Below are 20,129 nucleotides of genomic sequence, written 5' to 3' on the forward strand. Positions count from 1 at the left end.
ATCCTTCCAAGCAAATGGTTCCAGGATACAATTTGGAGTAGCTATTCTAATATTGAACAAAATAAATTTTCAACCGAAATTTATCAAAAAAAAAATAAGAAAGGACACTTTTCACTCATCACAGGAAAAATAGATTCAGATGAATTCTCAATCCTGAACATCTATGCTCCAAATACAAGGGCAACTTACTAAAGTTCAAAGCATATATTGCACAGAATAATAGTGGGAGACTTCAACACCCCACTCTCATGAATGGACAGATCATGGAGACAGAAACTGAACAGAGACACAGAGAAACTAGCAGAGGTTATGAACCAATTGGAATTAACAGACATCTACAGAACATTTCACCCTAAAACAAAAGAATATACATTCTTCTCAGCACCTCACAGCACCTTCTCTAAAATTGACCATAAAATCAGTCACAAAACTGGCCTCAACAGATATAAGATCAAAATACTTCTATGCATCCTATAATATCACCATGGACTAAGGCTGGTCTTTAATAACAACAAAAACAACAAAAAGCCCACATAGACATGAAAGCTGAACAATGCTCCACTCAATGATAACTTGGTCAAGGAAGAAAGAAAGAAAACAATTAAGGATTTGTTTAGAATTTAAAGAAAATGAAAGCACAGTATACTCGAACCTATGGGATGCAATGAAAGCAGTACTGAGAGGAAAACTCATAGTTCTGAGTGCCTCCAAAAAGAAACTGGAGAGAGCATGCACTAGCAGCTTGACAGCACAGCTGAAAGCTCTAGAACAAAAAGAAACAGATACACCCAAGAGGAGTAGATAGCAGGAAATATCTAAACTCAGTGCAGAATTCAACCAAATAGAGACAAAAAGAACTATACAAAGAATCAACAAAACCAGGAGCTGGTTTCTTGAGATACTGAACAAGATCTATAAACACTTAGCCAGACTAACTAGAGGGCACAGAGACAGTATCCAAATTAACAAAATCAGAAATGAAAGGAGAAACATAGCAACAAAAACTGAGGAAATTTGAGAAATCATCAGGTCCTACTACAAAAGCCTATACTCAACAAAACTGGAAAATCTGAAGGAAATGAATAAATTTCTAGACAGATACCAGGTACCAAAGTTAAACAAGGATCAGATAAATCATCTAAACAATTCCATAACACCTAAAGAACTAGAAGCAGTCATCAAAACCTCTCAACCAAAAAAAAAAAAAAAAAAAAAAAAAAAAATCCAGGACCATATGGGTTCAGTGCAGAATTCTATCAGACTTTCATAAAAGACCTAATACCTATACTCTCCAAACAATTTCACAAAATGGAAACAGAAGGAACACTACCCAACTCGTTCTTCGGAGCAACAATTGTGCTCATACCTAAACCACACAAAGACCCTATAAGGAAAAAGAACTTCAGACCAATTTCCCTCATGAACATTGATGCAAAAACACTCAATAAAATTCTTACAAGCAAATGATAAGGCAGGAATAGGGGGCACCCTCATAGATGTAGCGTAAGGGGAAAGGGAAAGGAGGTTTGCAGTGGGGAAACTGGGAAAGGGGATAATATTTGAAATGTAACTAAATAAAATATCCAATTAAAAAATAAAATGGCCAAAGTAAATTTTAAAAAATTTACTTAGGATATTCTAAGTTAATGTCTTACCCAGTAAGAGTATTATGACATGTATCAAAATTATTTTAAAATACTCTTCCATGTCTTTGGACAGTAAGAGCCATATGTGTCCACATTTATACTACTGATTACTACCAGTAGTAGGTGCAGTATCTGCTGTATAATGATAAATGGTTGGGTTAATAAATATTTTCTGAATAAATAAATTCAAGGAATAAGAAAGGAGGAAGGAAAATAAAGATATTATAAAAGTTCTTTAATGATGAGCTAAATGTTGGGTTTAACCTACAATCATAGATAAATTAGCACTAATTTAGGAAAAAATAATATATCAAAGATGTTTATCTGAGACTGGCATATGTTAATAAAAAAAGACAAAAATGACATCTTATGAAGGAAAGTTAACTCAAAGACCCCAGCAACACAAAGACCAGAATCAATAACAAGCTGTGCTAATTTGAAAAGATTATGTGCCATCTTCTTTACTCAAAGCTTATCATCAGCAAGATGAAAAACTGGAATAATCTTCAAGGTTATATGTACTCTAGCACTGTAAGTTATAAGTGGTAAAGAATAAGGGAAGTGGAGAACAATATAAATAGACATAGACCCCTCAGTTGGTTATGCTCCTATTACACACACACACACACACACACACACACACACACACACACACACACACGCACACGCCACTCCTTTCACCCCTCTCTTATGCAAACATTTGTGCATGCATGTACAAACATCAGAACTTCAGTTTTTAAGGATTTAAACAGTCTGCTCCCTCTAAACAATAAGAGAAGGAGCTCTAGAGAGCTTATCTGTAAGAGCAGTAGGTGATGACCACCATCTTTTCTTCTATACAATCCTATTAGCTTCAGATGATGGGAAGGGTACAAAGGAGCAATGGAAGCAGATAGCCTACCTTTCTGAATCTTTAATAAGCACTAGCTTAAAGAACATCTGGTCTTCTCTACAGAGAAGCAGCATGAGATGCTAGAATAGCAACTGGCAGGCCTTTGGCAGGAACTAAGCCACGGTGGCAGAAAAGAAACGAGGGAACTGCCTTTGTTTATTTGTTATTTTTAAAATATTTCTTTGACTTTATAAAAGTAACGTGTCAAATTTGTTTAAAATGTGGGAAAACTATAAAAGAAAAATATCAACATAAGCCATTCATACATCTGTAGCACAGAAATAACAAGTTTCTAGTTAATTTATAGGAGAATATCACAAAATACCTATTTTTTTTTCCTTTGGTGTTAAAATTTTTGCAATAACCCATGAGGAAAGAATAGAGTGTTGGATCCCACAAAACTGGAATTATAGACATTTGTGAGCTTTCATGTGTGTGCTGGGAACAAGACCCAGTTTCAAAGAGAAAATTATTCATTCAAAATGCAAACATGGGATCTTATCATATTACAAAGAAAGAACTAAACTTTATATTATCAGTACCTTAGATGCAGATGGGAAACTACATTCCACTCAAAAGCATAAATGTCAAACTTAAAAGAAAGATGGAAGTCTAAATTGGATGGTATATACAGTAAATTAATTATATATTTTTATGTTTGCAAATACAGAGGCAGAGAACACGGAATTTGCTGTAAGATTGCATCTCCTTTTCGAGACAAAAGCTAAACCCATAAAGTCTCACCAACATCAGTGCCTAAACGTGAGCAAAACAAGAATGGCACAAGTAGGCATTCCAAAGTGGACACGCCTCCATAAAGAACTATAGGGTATTTAGGAATGCTGAGAGGAAAAATATTCTTTCACAGTGAAGAGCACAATACTTGACTGTCCAGTGACATCCCTGAAAAGATATGTGCAGGTATCATTATATGAACCAATTAGGTTGTGTTTAGAAGCATACATGTAATAATAATAATAATAATAATAATAATAATAATAATAATAATAATAATAATAGAGGCCCTGATGGAGCTGCGCATGAATAGGTGCATAGACAGACATGCAGTCAGGACACCTTCATCATAGTTTAAGTAGGACAAATGTGTTGATGTGTCCTCAAAATTCACTGATTCTCTGTCATTTTCACTCTGCACAATACCATTCAGCAACATTCTTTTTCCCTTAAAAATTCACTCCTTGATAATTTTATGCACACACATATAAGACATATTCTTTTAGCATGTCAACTCCCCCAGTCTTTTTTTTTTCTTTTGCTGTGAAGAGATACCATGACCAGTGCAACTTATAAGGAAAAGAATTTAATTGGGAGATTATATTTTGAGAGTTAGAGAATCGATAAGCTTAGATTCTTGGACCATGGCAGCAGGCACACATTACACAACCTATGTACTTGCAAGCCTTCAAACCATACTTGGCATAGGTCAGATATCCTTAAAGGGGTCAGAGGTAAGGTTTTGTGAGGTCTCAGCCACCCCTTAGCTGCCATGGGCAAGGGAGAACTTTGCTGACCAATCAGGGCTGAGGGGTGTGGCCCACCATTGTTCAGTCACATATATGAGCTGGGTGCTCAGTGCTCTGGGCTCAGTCCCTGGTAGACCACCACTATGGCAGGGGTGACTAAAAAAGCTCCCGGGCCTAGTGCCAAGGCAGCAGCAGGAGCAGCCAAAAGATCCAAGGGGAAGAAGAAGCTTAAACCCAGGTCGAAGTTTCCCAAGAGATCTCAATCCTTTCGTTCTTCTGGTAGCAGAAGCACCATAAAGGTAAGAGGTCCTAAGATAAGCTCATTCCCTCCCTACTGCAGCCATCCCTTCTCCTAAGACTTTCTCAGGCCTGCTATAAATTTCTCATCTACCTTGGCCCCTTCTCATGAGTCCCCATTCACTTCTGTTTTCCAAACCAGCACCCTTGTGACTTTAATATTTAGCTCTTTCAGCTAACAAGGAAGGGGGAGCGATCCCTGCGAAAAACAACCGGGAAAAAGGCGAAGAAATCCAGTCAAGCTACAGTCAAGGAAGAGCCGAGCCAGCCAAGCCAACCGAGCCAGCCGAGCCAACCGAGCCAACCGAGCCAACCGAGCCAACCGAGCCAACCGAGCCAACTGAGCCAGCCAAGCCAACTGAGCCAACCGAGCCAGCCAAGCCAACCGAGCCAACCGAGCCAACCGACTGTGGCGTCACTCATTCCTGAACAAGTGAATGAGAGTGCCAACACCTCAGCACCGGAGGCAGTCCCACCATGCCCCAGCGACATCCCGGTTCCGGACGGAGACTTGGCCAGCTCCTAGACCCTGAGTTGGCCCAAAGACCGAAGAGACATCAGTGAGCAGGTCTGGGAGCTGGGCCAAGTTCAGGAGGTCAAGTCAACATTTCACCACACACTAATTTATATGATGGTGACAATAAAATCAACCAGATGTGAAAATTAAAAAAAAAAAAAAAGTTTACAGTGTCATTACTAAAGTTCATTCAAATATATTTTAGTTATTTTATATAGGTATGCCTTATATTATTTTATAGGTATATGCTAATTCCTATTCTTATTTTGAAGTAATTATTTCCATTTTTCAGCTTTAAAAATAATGCATAAGTGAACAAACAATGTTCCCAAATTTATAAAGTTATGTTACAAAGGTGAGCTGCCGGCATCACATGCTCACAGTTCCCTAGCCCTTGCTCCCTGCACTCAAAATATTTTCATCCATTCTTTACCCTATAAGCTGCAGAGAAAGATGTCCTTTCCACCTACTCAGATAGGAACCTTGAATCATGACTGCTTTGATTTCTTTGTTTTGTTTCTGTCTTAGATTATTTTAAAAGTTGTAGCATATAATTAATTTTTTCTTTTTTTATTGAAAATAATTTTTATACAATACATTTTGATTACGGTTTCTGGTCCTCCAACTCTACCCAGAACCTGCCCGCCCACCCAATTCCACACCCTTTCTCGTGAAAAACAAACAGGCTCTTATGTGGGTGCTCCCCTACCCACCCACCTACTCCCACCTCACTGCCCTAGCATTTCCCTATGCTGGGTCATCAAGCCTTCACAGGACCAAAGGCCTCCCCTCTCATTGATGCTAGATAAGGCCATCCTCTGCTATCTGTGCAGCTAGAGCCATGGGTCTCTCCATGTGTACTCTTTGGTTGGTGTTTTAGTTCCTGGAAGCCCTGGGGGGTCTGGTTGGTTGATACTGTTGTTCTTCCTATGGGATTGCAAACACTTTCAGCTTCTTCAGCTTTTTCCCCTACCTCCTCCATCAGTGTCCCTATGCTCAGTCTGATGGTTGGCTGTGAGCATCCAAATCTGTATTGGTCAGAATCTGGCAGAGCCTCTTAGTGGACAGCTATACCAGGCTCCTTCCAACAAGTACTTCTTGGCATCAGCAATATTATCTGGGTTTGGTGTCTGCAGATGGGATGGATCCTCAGGTGGACCAGTCTCTGGGTAGCCTTTTCTTCAGTCTCTGCTCCAGACTTTGTTCCGGCATTTCCTTTAGACAGGAACAATTCTGGGTTAATCTTTTTGAGAAGGGTGGGTGGCCCCATCCCTCAACTGGGTACCATGCCTAACCTCTGGATATGGTCTCTACAGGTTCTCTTTCCCCTTTGTTGGCTATTTCAGCTAATGCCATTGTCTTAGGGTTACTGCTGTGAACAGACACCATGAACAAGACAAGTCTTATTAAGGACAACATTTAATTGGGGCTGGCTTACAGGTTCAGAGGTTCAACCCATTATCATCAAGCAGGGAACATGACAACATCCAGGCAGGCATGGTGCATGGTGCAGGAGGAGCTGAGAGTTCTGCATCTTCATCTGAAGGCTGCTAGAAGAATACTGACTTCCAGAAAGCTAGGACACACCTAATCCAATAGGCCACACCTACTCCAACAGGACCATACTGTCTAATAATGCCACTCTCTGGGATGAGCATATACAAACCATCACAAGTCAACCCTGTTAGGTCGTGGGAACCTCTTGCTTTCCTGGCATCTGGGACTTTCTAGTGGCTACTCTCAGTTCCCCATCCCCACAGCTACACACCTCCATTCAATTTTCTGACCCTCTGTACTTTTCCCCCAACCCTGGTGTTTTAGTCCATGGTAGTTGTAGAGGGTTTGTTTGGTTGATAATGTTCTTCCCATGTGGCTGCAACTTCTTTCAGCTCCTTAAGTCCTTTCCTTAGCACCTTAATTGGGGCTCCCAGGTTCAGTCTGATGGTTATCTGCAAGCACGCTCAACTATATCTGTATGACTCTGGTAGAGCCCCCGAGGAGGCATCTCTATCTGGTTCCTGCCAGTAAGTATTTCTTGGCATAAGCAATACTGCTTGGATTTGGTGCCTGCATATGTGGTGGTTACCTGGGTCAGGGGGGCTCTGAATGATCTTTTCTTCAATCCCTGTTCCTCCATTTGACCTTGTATTTCCTCCCATGATTGTTTTGTTCTTCCTTCTAAGAAAGACTGGGGCATCCACATTTTGGGTTTCCTTCTTTTTAAGCTTCATAATGTCTGTGAATTGTTTCTTGGGTATTCAGAGCTGTCTGGGGATAGTATCCAATTATCAGCGAGTGCATGCCATGTGTGTTCTTTTGTGACTGGCTTACCTCACTCAGGTTGATAGTTTCTACTTCCATCCATTTGCCTAAGAATTTCATGAAGTCATTTTTTTAATAGCTGAGTAGTACTCCATTGTGTAAATGTACCACAATTTCTGTGTCCATTCCTCTGTTGAAGGACATCTGGGTTCTTTCCAGCTTCTGGCTATTATAAATAAGGCTGCTATGAACATGGTAGAGCATGTGTCCTTGTTATATGTTGGAGCAACTTTTGGGTATATGCCCAGGAGTGGAGTAGTGGGTCCTCAGGTAATACTATGTCCAGTTTTCTGAGGAACCACCAGACTGATTTCCAGAGTGGTTGTACCAGCATACAACCCCACCAACAGTAGAGGAGTGCTCCTCTTTCTCCACATCCTTGCCAGGATCTGCTGTCACATGAGTTTTTGATCTTAGCCATTCTAACTGGTGTGAGGTGGAATCTCAGGATTGTTTTGATTTGCATTTCTCTGATGACTAAGGATGTTGAGCATTTCTTTTGGTGCTTCGCAGATATTCAATATTCCTCAGTTAAGAGTTCTTTATTTAGCTCTGTACCCTATTTTTAATAAGATTATTTGATTCTCCAGAGTTTAACTTTCTGAGTTTTATATATATATATATATATAAATATATATATATTGGATACAAGCCAGATGTAGGATTGGTAAAGATCCTTTCCCAATCTGTTGGTTGCCGTTTTGTTTTCTTGACAGTGTCCTTAGCCTTACAGAAACTTTGCAATTTCATAAGGTCCCATTTGTTGATTCTTGATCTTAGAGCATAAGCCATTGTTTTTTTTTTTTTTTTAAGATTTATTTATTATATCTAAGTACACTGTAGCTATCTTCAGACACACCAGAAGAGGGCATCAGATCCCATTAAAGATGGTTGTGAGCCACCATATGGTTGCTGGGAATTGAACTCAGGAGCTCTGGAAGAGCAGTTAGTGCTCTTGACCCCTAAGGCATCTCTCCAGCCCTGCCATTGGTGTTCTGTTCAGGAAAATTTTCCCTGTGCCTATGTGTTCTAAGCTCTTCCCCACTTTCTCTTCTATTCATTTCAGTGTGCCTGGGTTTTTTTTTTTTTTTTTTTTTTTTTTGGTTTTTGTTTTTTTTTTTTTTTAAACTTTATTTTAAAAAACAAAGATAAAAGAAAAAAAATTTAAACATTTTTGCATAAATGTATATAAATACATTTTTGTCAGTGCTTGGCTTTTTTTTTCTTTTTTTTTAAGATTTGATACTCTGCATTAAGGTCTTACTAGTTACAATGAGCAAAAAGTACATGTAAAACAGGATATAACCTGGAATTAGTCAACGTTTTCTTGGTGTGTAAGGATTGAGCATAATGGGTTTTTTTGTTTTGTTTTGTTTTGTTTTGTTTTGTTTTGTTTTTTTCTTGAACTTCACACAGTCTGTGAGTTGTTTCTGGGGCAGTCCGAGCCTCTGGGGTTAGCATCCAACTATCAGTGACTGCATATTATGTCTGTTCTTTTTTTTTTTTTTTTTTTTTTGAGGTCTTTGATACACTTGGACTTGAACTTTGTACAAGGTGGTAAGAAAGGATCGATTTGCATTGTTCTGCATGCTGACTGCCAGTTGAACGAATACTATTTGTTGAATCGGTTGTCCTTTTTCCATTGAATGTTTTTAGCTCCTTTGTCAAAGATCAAGTGACCATAGGTGTGTGGGTTCATTTCTGTTTCCTCAATTTTGTTCCATTGATCTACTTGCCTATCTCTGCACCAATACCATGAAGTTTTTATTACAATTGCTTTGTGATATAGCTTGAGATTAGGGATAGTGATTCCTCTAGAAGTGTTTTTATTCTTGAGAACAGATTTTGTTGTTCTAAGTTTTTTTGTTATTCCAAATAAATTTGAAAATTGCTTTTTCCAACTCTATGAAGAATTGAATTGAAATTTTGATTGGGATTGCATTGAATCTGTAGATTACTTTTGGCAAGATGCCATTTTTACAATGTTGATCCAGTCAATCCATGAGCTTGGAAGATCTTTCCATCTTCTGCGATCTTCAATTTCCTTCTTCAGGATCTTGAAGTTCTTGTCATACAGAACCTTCACTTGCTTGGTTAGGGTCACCCCAAGTTATTTTATAGTTTTAATTACTATTGTGAAGGGTGAAGATTCCCTGATCTCTTTCTCAGCTTCTTTATCCATTGAGTAGAGGGAGGCGGTTGATTTGTTTGAGTTAATTTAATAGCCAACCACTTTGCTGAAGTTATTTATTAGTTGTAAAAGTTCTCTGGTAGAATTTTTGGGGTCACTTGAGTATGCTATTATATCATCTGCAAATAGTGATATTTTGACTTGTTCCTTTACAATGTGAATCCCTTTGATTTCATTTTGTTGTCTAATTGCTCTGGCCAGGACTTCCAGTGCTACATTGAATAGGTAGGGGGACAGTGGACAGCCTTGTCTAGTCCCTGATTTTAGTGAGATTGCTTCAAGTTTCTTACCATTTAGTTTGATATTTTCTATTGGTTTGCTGTATATTGCTTTTACTATGTTAAGGTATGGGCCTTGGATTCCTGATCTTTCCAAGACATTTATCATGAAGGGGTGTTGAATTTTGTTGAATGCTTTCTCAGGATCTAGTGAGAGGATCGTGTGGGTTTTTTTTTTTCTTTGAGTTTGTTTATATGATGGATTTCCGTATGTTGAACCAACCCTACATCCCTGAGATAAAGCCTACTTGGTCATGGTGGATGATTATTTAGATGTGTTCTTGGATTCGGTTTGCAAGGATTTTATTGAGTATTTTGCATCGATGTTCAAGAGGGAAATTGATCTGAAGTTATCTTTCTTTGTAGTGTCTTTATGTGGTAGGTATGACCATAATTGTTGCTTCAAAGAACAAGTTGGGTAGTATTCTTTTTGTTTTCATTTTGTGGAATAGTTTGGAGAGTATAGGTATTTTTTTCACCCTCACAAAAGTTCATTTATTTAAGGAAGTTGAAAAAGTAAAGATAGACACATATGCTTTTACATAAATGAGATAACCCAATAGAGTCACAGAAGCAAAGAGAAGACAGGCTGAGAAGATTAACAGAAGACAGAGAAGGCAAGTGCTATACTTTAGTATCCCCAAAGCTGAATGTGGAAGTAAAATGTTTCTACACTAAGAAAGTTTATATAAATTATATGAGTTGTAATTTTTTTGTAAAAGTGAAAACGAAATGTTCTGCACAGAACAAAAGATATGCCTAAGCAACATGTCATATTGTACAAGGCCACTGAAATTCATGGATATTAGGAACAAATGAAAAGTTTAACTCTATAGCAGGCTGAGTATATTTCGGTTTGGTATTCTAATAAGCTCAAGACTGTAAACTATTCTTATACAAAAGCAGTAACGGCAGGCAGATCTGTGTAGGAATTCTTGTGCTTCTGGTTGGCACATTATCTACTTTCCAATATGGTGAAATTAATACAGACATTTGTGAATGTTGTGCAAAACTATTGTATTTACAAAAATGACATAGAAGTGAATGCAATAGTCAGTGCACATGCACACTCATTCACGTCGTCCACAAAGATAGCTGTCCCCACACTGCAGACCCGAGGAAGAACACCAGCTTCAGTGACAGCCGGTAAGCATTGGAGTCACACAAGTCACACCAGAATGGGCAAATACTGCCCAGGTAAGATGCTCTTGTTTAAGCTGAACAGCAGGTTTAAGGCTGTCAAGTCCAAGCCATTAATCTTTTGCAGCCCATTTACTTGTGTCTGGATTATGTGACTTGTCTTCCAACTTGTGGTCTTAAACTTTTGTCTTACAAAATTCAAAAGGAAGATACAGAAGAAATCAATACAACAGAGCTTCTATTAAATTAGAGTAACATACAAAGCTGTAACTATGAGAAAGTAAAGAAAGCCAGAGCATTAACGCTGTAAAACTTGCTTGCTACTTGTTGGAGCCAGCCCTACACCAGCTAGGTAATATGTACAATTATTGTCACGTCATTTACTTAGGTTGTTGTTACATGTCGTTTGCACCAGTGCACTGTGAATCTAACCAAAACCTCTACACACGTATGCTCCCTTACAGCAGTACTACCACTGCCTGCAAAGCTGTCAGTCTCAAATGACAGTGAAAGGAAACAGAAGTGGGTAAGTAAAGTAGTAAGGAGAAATAAAGGACATTAGAAGATTCATGCAGTTCAGCTCTTTTAATCAGCAAGCCAGGAATGGTTTCCGCTGAGGGAGGTCCTGTGGAGTGGGAATGTGGTCACCAGTGACCTCTGTCTTATCGAGGGCTGCAGCAGGAAGCTGCTTGTTCTTCATCTTTGCTTTTGCGATGCTGTAGTCAGTCCCCAGAATCAAAATACTTTTGCCCTTTCTGCAATCTTCTTAAAAAATCAGAACCACCAGACTTTTGTCCCAAATGAGGATACCTTGCTTTTAACTTTGCTTCTTCAGCTTTCTCTGGACTAGTTACTTTATCTTCCACTTCCTTTTGCTCCTCCACCGACGCTGCCTCGGGGACTTCCACGGACATGGTGCTTCCTCTATCTGGCCCTGCGATGCCCCGAGAGTATAGGTATTAGGTCTTCGATAAAAGTCTGATAGAATTCTCCACTAAACCCATCAGGTCCTGGGCTTTCTTTTTTCTTCTTCTTTTTTTTTTCTTTTTTTTTTTTCTTTTGGTTGAGAGGCTTTTGATGAGTGCTTCTAGTTCTTTAGGGGTTATGTTTAGATGGTTTATCTGATCCTCCTTTAACTTTGGAATCTGGTATCTGTCTATAAATTGATCCATTTCCTCCAGATTTTCCAGTTTCGTTGAGTATAGGCTTTGTAGTAGGATCTGATGATTTCTTGAATTTCCTCAGTTTCTGTTGTTATGTCTCCCCTATCATTTCTGATTTTGCTAATTTGGATACTCTCTCTTTGCCCTCTAGTTAGTCTGGCTAAGGGTTTATAGATCTTGTTCATTATCTCAAAAAACAAGCTCCTGGTTTTGTTGATTCTTTGCATAGTTCTTTTTGTCTCTACTTGGTTGATTTCTGCTCTGAGTATGATTATTTCCTGCAGTCGACTCCTCTTGGGTGTATCTGCTTCTTTTTGCTCTAAGGCTTTCAGCTGTACTGTCAAGCTGCTAGTGTATGCTCTCTCAAGACTCTTTTAGGGGCATTCAGAGCTATGAGCTTTCCTCTCAGTACTGCTTTCATTGCATCCCATAAGTTTGGGTATATAGTGGTGTCATTTTGATTAAATTCTAAAAAAATTCTTGATTTCTTTCTTTATTTCTTTTTGACCATGTTATCATTGAGTAGAGCATTGTTCAGCTTCCATGTGTATGTGGGCTTTTTATTGTTTTAGTTTTTATTAAAGACCAGCCTTAGTCCATGGTGATCTGATAGGATGCATGGGAGTATTTCAATCTTCTTATATCTATTGATGCTTGATTTGTGACCGACTAAATGGTCAATTTTGGAGAAGATGCTATGAGGTACTGAGAAGAAGCTATATTCTTTTATTTTAGAATGAAATGTCCTATAGATGTCTGTATATTCCTGTTGGTTCATAACATCTGCTAGTTTCTCTGTGTATCTGTTCAGTTTTTATCTCCATGATCTGTCCATTGATGAGAGTGGGGTGTTGAAGTCTCCCACTATTATTGTATGTGGTGCAATATATGCTTTGAACTTTAGTAGGATTTTTTTTATAAATGTGGTCGTCCTTGTATTTGGAACATAGATGTTTAAGATTGAGAGTTTATCTTGATAGATTTTTCCTGTGATGAGTAAAAAGTATCCTTCCTTATCTTTTATGATAACTTTTGATTGAAAATCAATTTTATTTGATATTAGAATAGCTACTCCAGCTTGTTTTCTGGGACCATTTGCTTGGAGGTTTTTTCCCAGCCTTTTACTCTGAGGTTGTGTCTGCCTTTGTCTCTGAGATGAGTTTCCTCTATGCAGCAAAATGCTGGATCCTGTTTACATATCCAGTGTGATAGTCTATGTCTTTTTACTGGGTATTTGTGTCCATTGATGTTAAGAGAAATTATGGAATAGTGATTTTTTTCCTGTTATTTTTATTGTTAGAGGTAGACTTATGTTTGTGTGCTTTTACTTCTTTTGGTTTCCTCATGTGATTGTTTTTTTTTTTCCTTTTCCTTGGGTGTAGTTTCCTTCCTTGTGTTGGATTTTTCCATTTATCTTCATTTGTGCGGCTGGATTTGTGGACAGATATTGTGTAAATTTGGTTTTGTCCTGGAATAACTTGGTTTCTCCATCTATGAGATTGAGAGTTTTGCTGGATATAATAACCTGGGCTGGCATTTGTGTTCTCTTATAGTCTTTATGATGTTTGTTTGGGATCTTCTAGGTTTTCTAGCAGCTGTTGAGAAGTCTGGTGTGATTCTGATTGATATGCCTTTATATGTTACTTGATCTCTATTCCTTACTGCTTTTAATATTCTTTATATATTTTGTGCATTTGACGTTTTAACTATTATGTGGCATGATGAATTTCTTTTCTGGTTCAATCTATTTGGATTTTTGTAGGCTTCTTGTATGTCTATGTTCATCTCTTTCTTTAGGATAAGGAAGTTTTGTTGAAAATAATTACTGACCCTTTAAGTTGGGAATCTTTGCTCTCTTTGATACCTATTATCCTCAGGTTTGATCATTGTGTCCTGGATTTCCTACATGTCTTGGGTTAGGAGCTTTTTGGATTTTGCATTTTCTCTGACTTTTGTGTCTATGTTTTCTATGGTATCTTCTGCCCCTGAGATTCTCTCTTCTATCTCTTGTATTCTGTTGGTGATGTTTGAATCTGTCTCCTGATTCCTTTCTTAGGTGTTTTATCTCCAGAGTTGTCTCCATTCTGTGATTTCTTTATTGTTTCTATTTCCATATTTAGATCCTGGATGGTTTTGTTCAATTTCTTCACCTCTTTGGTTGTGTTTTCCTGTAATCTATTAAGGAATTTTTGTGTTTTCCCTTTAATGACCTCTACCTGCTTACCTGTGTCCTTCTGTATTTCTTTAAGGTAGGTATTTATGTCCTTATTAAAGTCCTCTAACATCATCATACCATGTGATTTTAAATCAAAATCTTGGTTTTCCTGTGTGCTGGGGTTTCCAGAGCTTATTGTAGTGGGAGAACTGGGTTTTGATGGAGGCAAATAGCCTTCGTTTCTGCTGCTTAGGTTCTTGCCCTTGCCTCTGGCCATCTGGTTATCTCTGGTGCTAGCTGGTTTTACTGTCCCAGACAGTGGGTTGACCCCCCTGTCAGCATTCCTCAAAGACCAGCTCTCTCCATTCAGGGTCTGGATACAAAGAGCTGCCAGATCCGAACACAGTTGGAAACTGGAAGGCCCTAAGTAGATGTTTATAACATTTTTTGTGATAGAAATATTTTTGACAATCTGGTGTCTTCTGTGAATCATTTTCCAGCATAGGGTTTATATTTGTTTTGGATTTACTTATTTTATTTTAGATGCATGAAATTTTGCCTGAATGAATGCATATGAACTACATGAAACTCTAGTGCCCACAGAGGGCAGAAGTGAGTGGGGGAACCTTTGAAACTTGATTTACAGATGATTTTGAGCCATCATGAGAGTACTGCAAATCAAAACTGGGTCCTCTGCAAGAGCATTGTGTTCTAAGCTACACAGTCATTTCTACAGTCCTAAGAATAAAATTTATATATATACAATAAAAATAAATTGGATTACCAATGTACAAAACTCATACTGAAAAAATAAAAAAGTAACCTTCTCCATAATAGCCTCAAAGTAACACCAAGAAATAAACTTAACAAAAAGCATGAAAGACTTCTGAAATAGAGCTTTGAGACATTGAAAAGGGAAATTGAGAAATTGAAGACATTGAGCAATGGGAAGGGAAGATTTTTTTACTTGAGGATAAGTAGTAGATTTAAAATTGGTGAAATGATCACTTTACTGAGAGTTTTATACAATATTAATCAAATTTCCAATTATATTCATTAAAAACTACAGAAGCTAACCCTAAAAATCCATATGCCTACCAAGACAAGGCTACAGAATACAAACAGTCCTAGAATGGGAATGGAGGCATTTATTTTCAACTGGCTTGCATTTTTCTTATCCTCCAATTTCCATCCTTCTAACACCACAACCAGAAGTGTAATGCTATTTGTGAATTAGGCCTTTAGTTGATCAAATGAATTCTTCTGTCATATTTATTCATAATTTAGTGGACAGCATTGTTTTGGGGGATGTTTCTTTTACATGGTCTGATCTCTTTTGCCATAAGATTTGTTGCTATGAAATGTATTTCTTTCAACATTTCTTCCTTAATCTGATGTGAAATGTCCTGGTTATCTACAAACCTATAGTTTCACAAAGATTATTGATACCAGAAGAAAATTTAATAAAAGGCAGAGCTTCAAAATTAAATGGAAGTATGCTTTATGTATAAAAACTATTTCTGTTCATTCCATAATTATTTAGTTTATTAGTTTTGCACATTTGTATATGTGCCATATTTAAAAAATTTGCATACACCTGGGAGACACTATAAAGTTATTTCAAGAAATTGCCGTCACATTTAATTAATCAGTGTTTTGTATAATTGAAAGAATGAAGTGATAAATCATATTCTAGCATGTTAATATTTCTGACTAGACTGTTAATATAATAAAAATTACATTATTAATCTTATCTAATGCTTTAGATTCATCCTCCATTGCTATACATCAAATATTATTTGTTAATTAAAGCATGTTTTGTCATATCTTTGTATATAATATTATTTAGGAAAACTGTAAATAACCATGCATGAGTTATTTTGTATATTCTCTTCTTAGAAAATATGATTAGATATATTTTATTAATTTTCAATAAGTAAGTTAAATGCATTTATAGAAACTTTCCAAGAGAGAAAATGGCTTAGGAATAACTGAGAAAATGTGGATACAGCTAAAGCCTTTAAATTTTTAAGGAACAGTACTAGTTTTAAGGGTTTTTGTTTTAAAAATATTATTAATTATTTTATATATATGAGTAATACACCCTTGCTGTTTTCAGACACACCAGAAGAGGGCATTGGGTCACATTACAAATGGTTGTGAGCCACCATGTGGTTGCTGGGATTTGAACTCAGGACCTCTGAAAGAGCAGTCAGTGCTCTTAACCACTGAGCCATCTCTCCAGCCTCAAGTTTTAAAGATTTTTCAAATGAGAAGTTTGAATATTAGGATTACCTGTTTTAGAGGTCTTTACATGAATATATTGTAATAAATATTATATTTATTTTATTTAGAAGTATTTTTATTAATTATTTTATTTGTTTATATTCCAAATGTTGCCCCCTTTCTGGTTCCCCCTCCATGAGTGCTTCACTCCATTACCTATCCTCTGACTCTGAATTGGTGCTCACCTACCTGCCCACCTCACCCCCACCTCATCCCCACCAGCATTTCTCTTTCTTCCTACCAGATTAACCACATAGTCTCTCACTGAGGCCAGACAAGGCAGTCCTTGCTACACATGTCCCCGGGGTCACGAACCAGTCTAAGCATGTTCCTTGTTTTTTGGCTTAGTCTCTGGGAGCTCAGAGGGGTCGGGGTTAGTTGATGCTGTTGTTCTTCCTATAAGATCTCAGTTCCCGTCAGCTCCTTAAGTTTTTCCTTTAACTTATCTATATGAGTTTCCAACCTCAGTCCAATGTTTGGCTGTAAGCATCTGCATCTGTCTCAGTCAGCTGCTGGTAGGGCTTCTCAGAGGACAGCCATGCTCCTGTCTGCAAGTACAACATGGCATCAGTAATACTGTCAGGATTTGGTGTGCATGCATGGGATGAGTCCCAAGTTGGGCTGGCCACTGGATAGCCTTACTTTCAGTCTCTGCTCCATTTCCCACTCCCCACCTGCATTTCCTTTAGACAAAAACAGTTCTGGATTAGAACTTCTGAAGATGGGTGGTTGGTTCCCTGCCTCAACTGGGGACCATATTTATCTACTGGGTGTGCTCTCTTCTGGCTCCATGTCCCCACTGTTGGGCAATCCGCTAATGCCATCCCCATTGAGTTCTAAACCTTAATTTTCCCAAGAAAATATTCTCACTTAGAGTTGTCTTTTTACAAACCAATAAAAAATGTCTTTCAATACCATGATAAGCACTTTCTTTCAATGCTAAGCTCCTTGCTTTATGATTATAAGATTAAGTTATACATAGCCCAAATTGAGTTACTCAAAATACCAATTTTCACATTATGAAAACATATCTGTGAAATCTGCTTTTATACTCACCATATACTATATTTTATATCTTGCAAATCATTTTATGTCTTATTTGGTTTTCTTTTCATTCACATTTTTGCTTCTGAATGCCACATTAAATATGATGGAAATTACATTGTTGTTTAAAATAAAAACATCATCTAATGTAGCTATATTGAACATACAAAATTGATTGTTAGACATTGATTAAAACTAAAAGGTACATCTACTTTTTGGGGCCAATTTTAGTAAAAGTTATGATGTTTTGTTTATTAAAAATTACACTGAAATTACATCTCACCCCAGGCAGAATCGCTATCATAAACTGAAAGGAAAAAAAGAAGCATATGTAAGGATATTTGTGAAAAGGAATACTCATGGCATATACAATACTCATGCCAGCTGTGCAACCATGTAGTGATAACTATGATGGCTCATCAATTAACCAAAAATAGACTACAGTATGATCCAGCTATGCCACTCCTTGGAATATGCCCCAAAAAGTGTAAGTTAGCATACTAAAGACAGATCTGTGCCGATGTTTATTATGGCAATATTCACAATAACTTAGATATAGAATACAACTAGCTGCCTATCAATAAATGAATAGACTGCGAAATTGTGATATATGTGCACAATAGAATTTTATTCAGCCTAAAAGAGGAATTAAAATATGTCATTCATAGGAAAATGGATGAAACTGAAGATTATCATGTAAGGAAAATGAGCCAGACTTAGAAAGACAAATCCTTCATGTTTCTTCTCACATATGAAATGTAGATGTGTATGTGAGAGATTGTAAAGGTTTTAATGAGAGTATTTGAATGCTTGATCCTCAATTGGTGGAGCTGGAGGTGTAGCCTTGTGTCACTGGGGTTGGGCTTTGAGATTTTAAAACCCTATGGCAAACCCAGCTCCTGCCCCAGCACTATGCCTGCCTGCTTGCTGACATATTCCTTGCCATGATGGTTGTGGATTCACCCTCTGAAACTGTAAACAATTCCCCAATTAAATACTTCCTTTTATAAGTTTCTTTGGTCATGATTTTCCTTTAATAACAATAGAAAAGTAACATGAAAGTAGAAGGAGGAAGTATTGTCACAAGTGAGAAAATGGAAAGAAAGATAAATATTGAACAATATAGTTTAATATATTCATTTTATATTGCTATATATGACATATTTTATATGTAATAAATAACCTTATATGCACAAAAGCAGAAGCAGGGGGCTGGAGAGATGGCTCGGCAGTTAAAAGCACTGACTGCTCTTCCAGAGGTCCTGAGTTCAATTCCCAGCAACCACATGGTGGCTCACAATCATCTGTAATGAGATCTGATGCCCTCTTCTGGTGTCTGTATGAAGACAGCTACAGTGTACTCACATATATTAAACAAATTAATCTTAAAAAAATAAAGTTCTAATAGGCATAAATTATAGTTCAAATATCATTAGTAGCTAAAATGTGAAATGGAAAACTGTGATTTCAATTGGTGGCAAACTGATATGTTTTCATATGTTAGAGGAAACATGGAACATTTATTTTTCTAAATCTGGTTCATTTTCCTTACATGATGCCTTCTTTCTGACATTTACAAGGAAAGAGAAAAAAATATCTTTCATTATGCTTCCATTATTACTGAAAATGTCAATGCAACTTGTTTTTCATCGATGAACATGTAAAATATGGAATATATATTTATATTTTATTACATGAACCTCAAGTTAAGAACCTGTTTTAAATCTTCGTTTACTCCAAACCCAGCTAAGGATCAAACCCAAGGCCTTGAGTTATACCACTGAGCTAAATCCCCAACACCCTAAAGCTTTTTTAAAAAGATATATGTATTTATTATAAGCACGCTGTCACTTTCTTCAGACACATCAGAAGAGGGCATTGGATCCCATTACAGATGGTTGTGAGCCACCATGTGTTTGCTGGAATTTGAACTCAGGTCCTGTGGAAGAGCAGTCAGTGTTCTTAACAGCTGAGCCATCTCTCCAGACCTTAAAGCTTCTTTATAAAAAAATATTCATTTATTTTTTATGGGTAGGAATAGCTATATATGCCCCAGGCCAACGAGAGAGTCAGATCTCCTGGAACTATCCTTGGAACTGAAGTCCATATCTTCAGAGAGCATTAAGCACTATTTATTGCTGAGAGATCTCTATTGTCCCCTAAAGCACTTTTTAAATGGCTTTAATAAGGTAATAATCTTATACTTTGTATCCCATTTACAGTCTATAATTCAATGGTTTTTAATACATTCTCAGATTTATGAATTAAATGTTTTCTGATATTAAATACAAACTCAGCACTTTTAAACTATTTATCTTCTGTTTGCTAAGAAAGTACAGCAATATTCTATTTTACCTGAGCACAGAATTACATATTTTACATAGATATGATCTTTTTTATGTGTGTGTGTTTATGTGTGTATATCCATATATGTATATGATACTTGTGTGCTGGTGTTCACTGAGGCCAGGAGAGGGCGTACCTCCAGCTCCATGGTATCCAATACCATCTTCTTGCCTCTGTGATCACCCACTATCTTTGGCAGCTTTGGTGAACTGCTTGATGTGGGGGCTAGGCACCAAACTCAAACCTTTTAGAAGATCAGGACGCACTCTTTCTAAAAAATTAATTTGTTTACATTCCCAAACACTGCTCCCTTCCTGGCCCCTCCCTCACCAAGTCCTTCACCCCCCCCCTTCCCCTATGAGAGTGTG

At 37.4% G+C, this 20,129-nt stretch overlaps 1 protein-coding gene and 1 pseudogene across 2 annotated transcripts; one reads left to right on the top strand and one right to left on the bottom strand.

The window, feature by feature from the left end:
- Positions 1-4,159: 4,159 nt before the first annotated feature.
- LOC308414657 (uncharacterized protein) lies at positions 4,160-4,959 on the top strand. Its single transcript, XM_080909888.1, has 2 exons — positions 4,160-4,321; positions 4,486-4,959. The coding sequence occupies exons 1-2, from the start codon at positions 4,166-4,168 to the stop codon at positions 4,843-4,845; spliced, it is 516 nt and encodes a 171-aa protein (XP_080766014.1). The 5' UTR covers positions 4,160-4,165; the 3' UTR covers positions 4,846-4,959.
- Positions 4,960-11,356: 6,397 nt separating this feature from the next.
- Positions 11,357-11,681, bottom strand: LOC308415876 (cAMP-regulated phosphoprotein 19-like; annotated as a pseudogene). The gene has a single exon. The product of its transcript is annotated as a cAMP-regulated phosphoprotein 19-like (transcript).
- Positions 11,682-20,129: the final 8,448 nt, after the last annotated feature.

The sequence above is a fragment of the Micromys minutus genome (genome assembly GCF_963924665.1).
Source record: "Micromys minutus genome assembly, chromosome: X".
Taxonomy (NCBI): domain Eukaryota; kingdom Metazoa; phylum Chordata; class Mammalia; order Rodentia; family Muridae; genus Micromys; species Micromys minutus.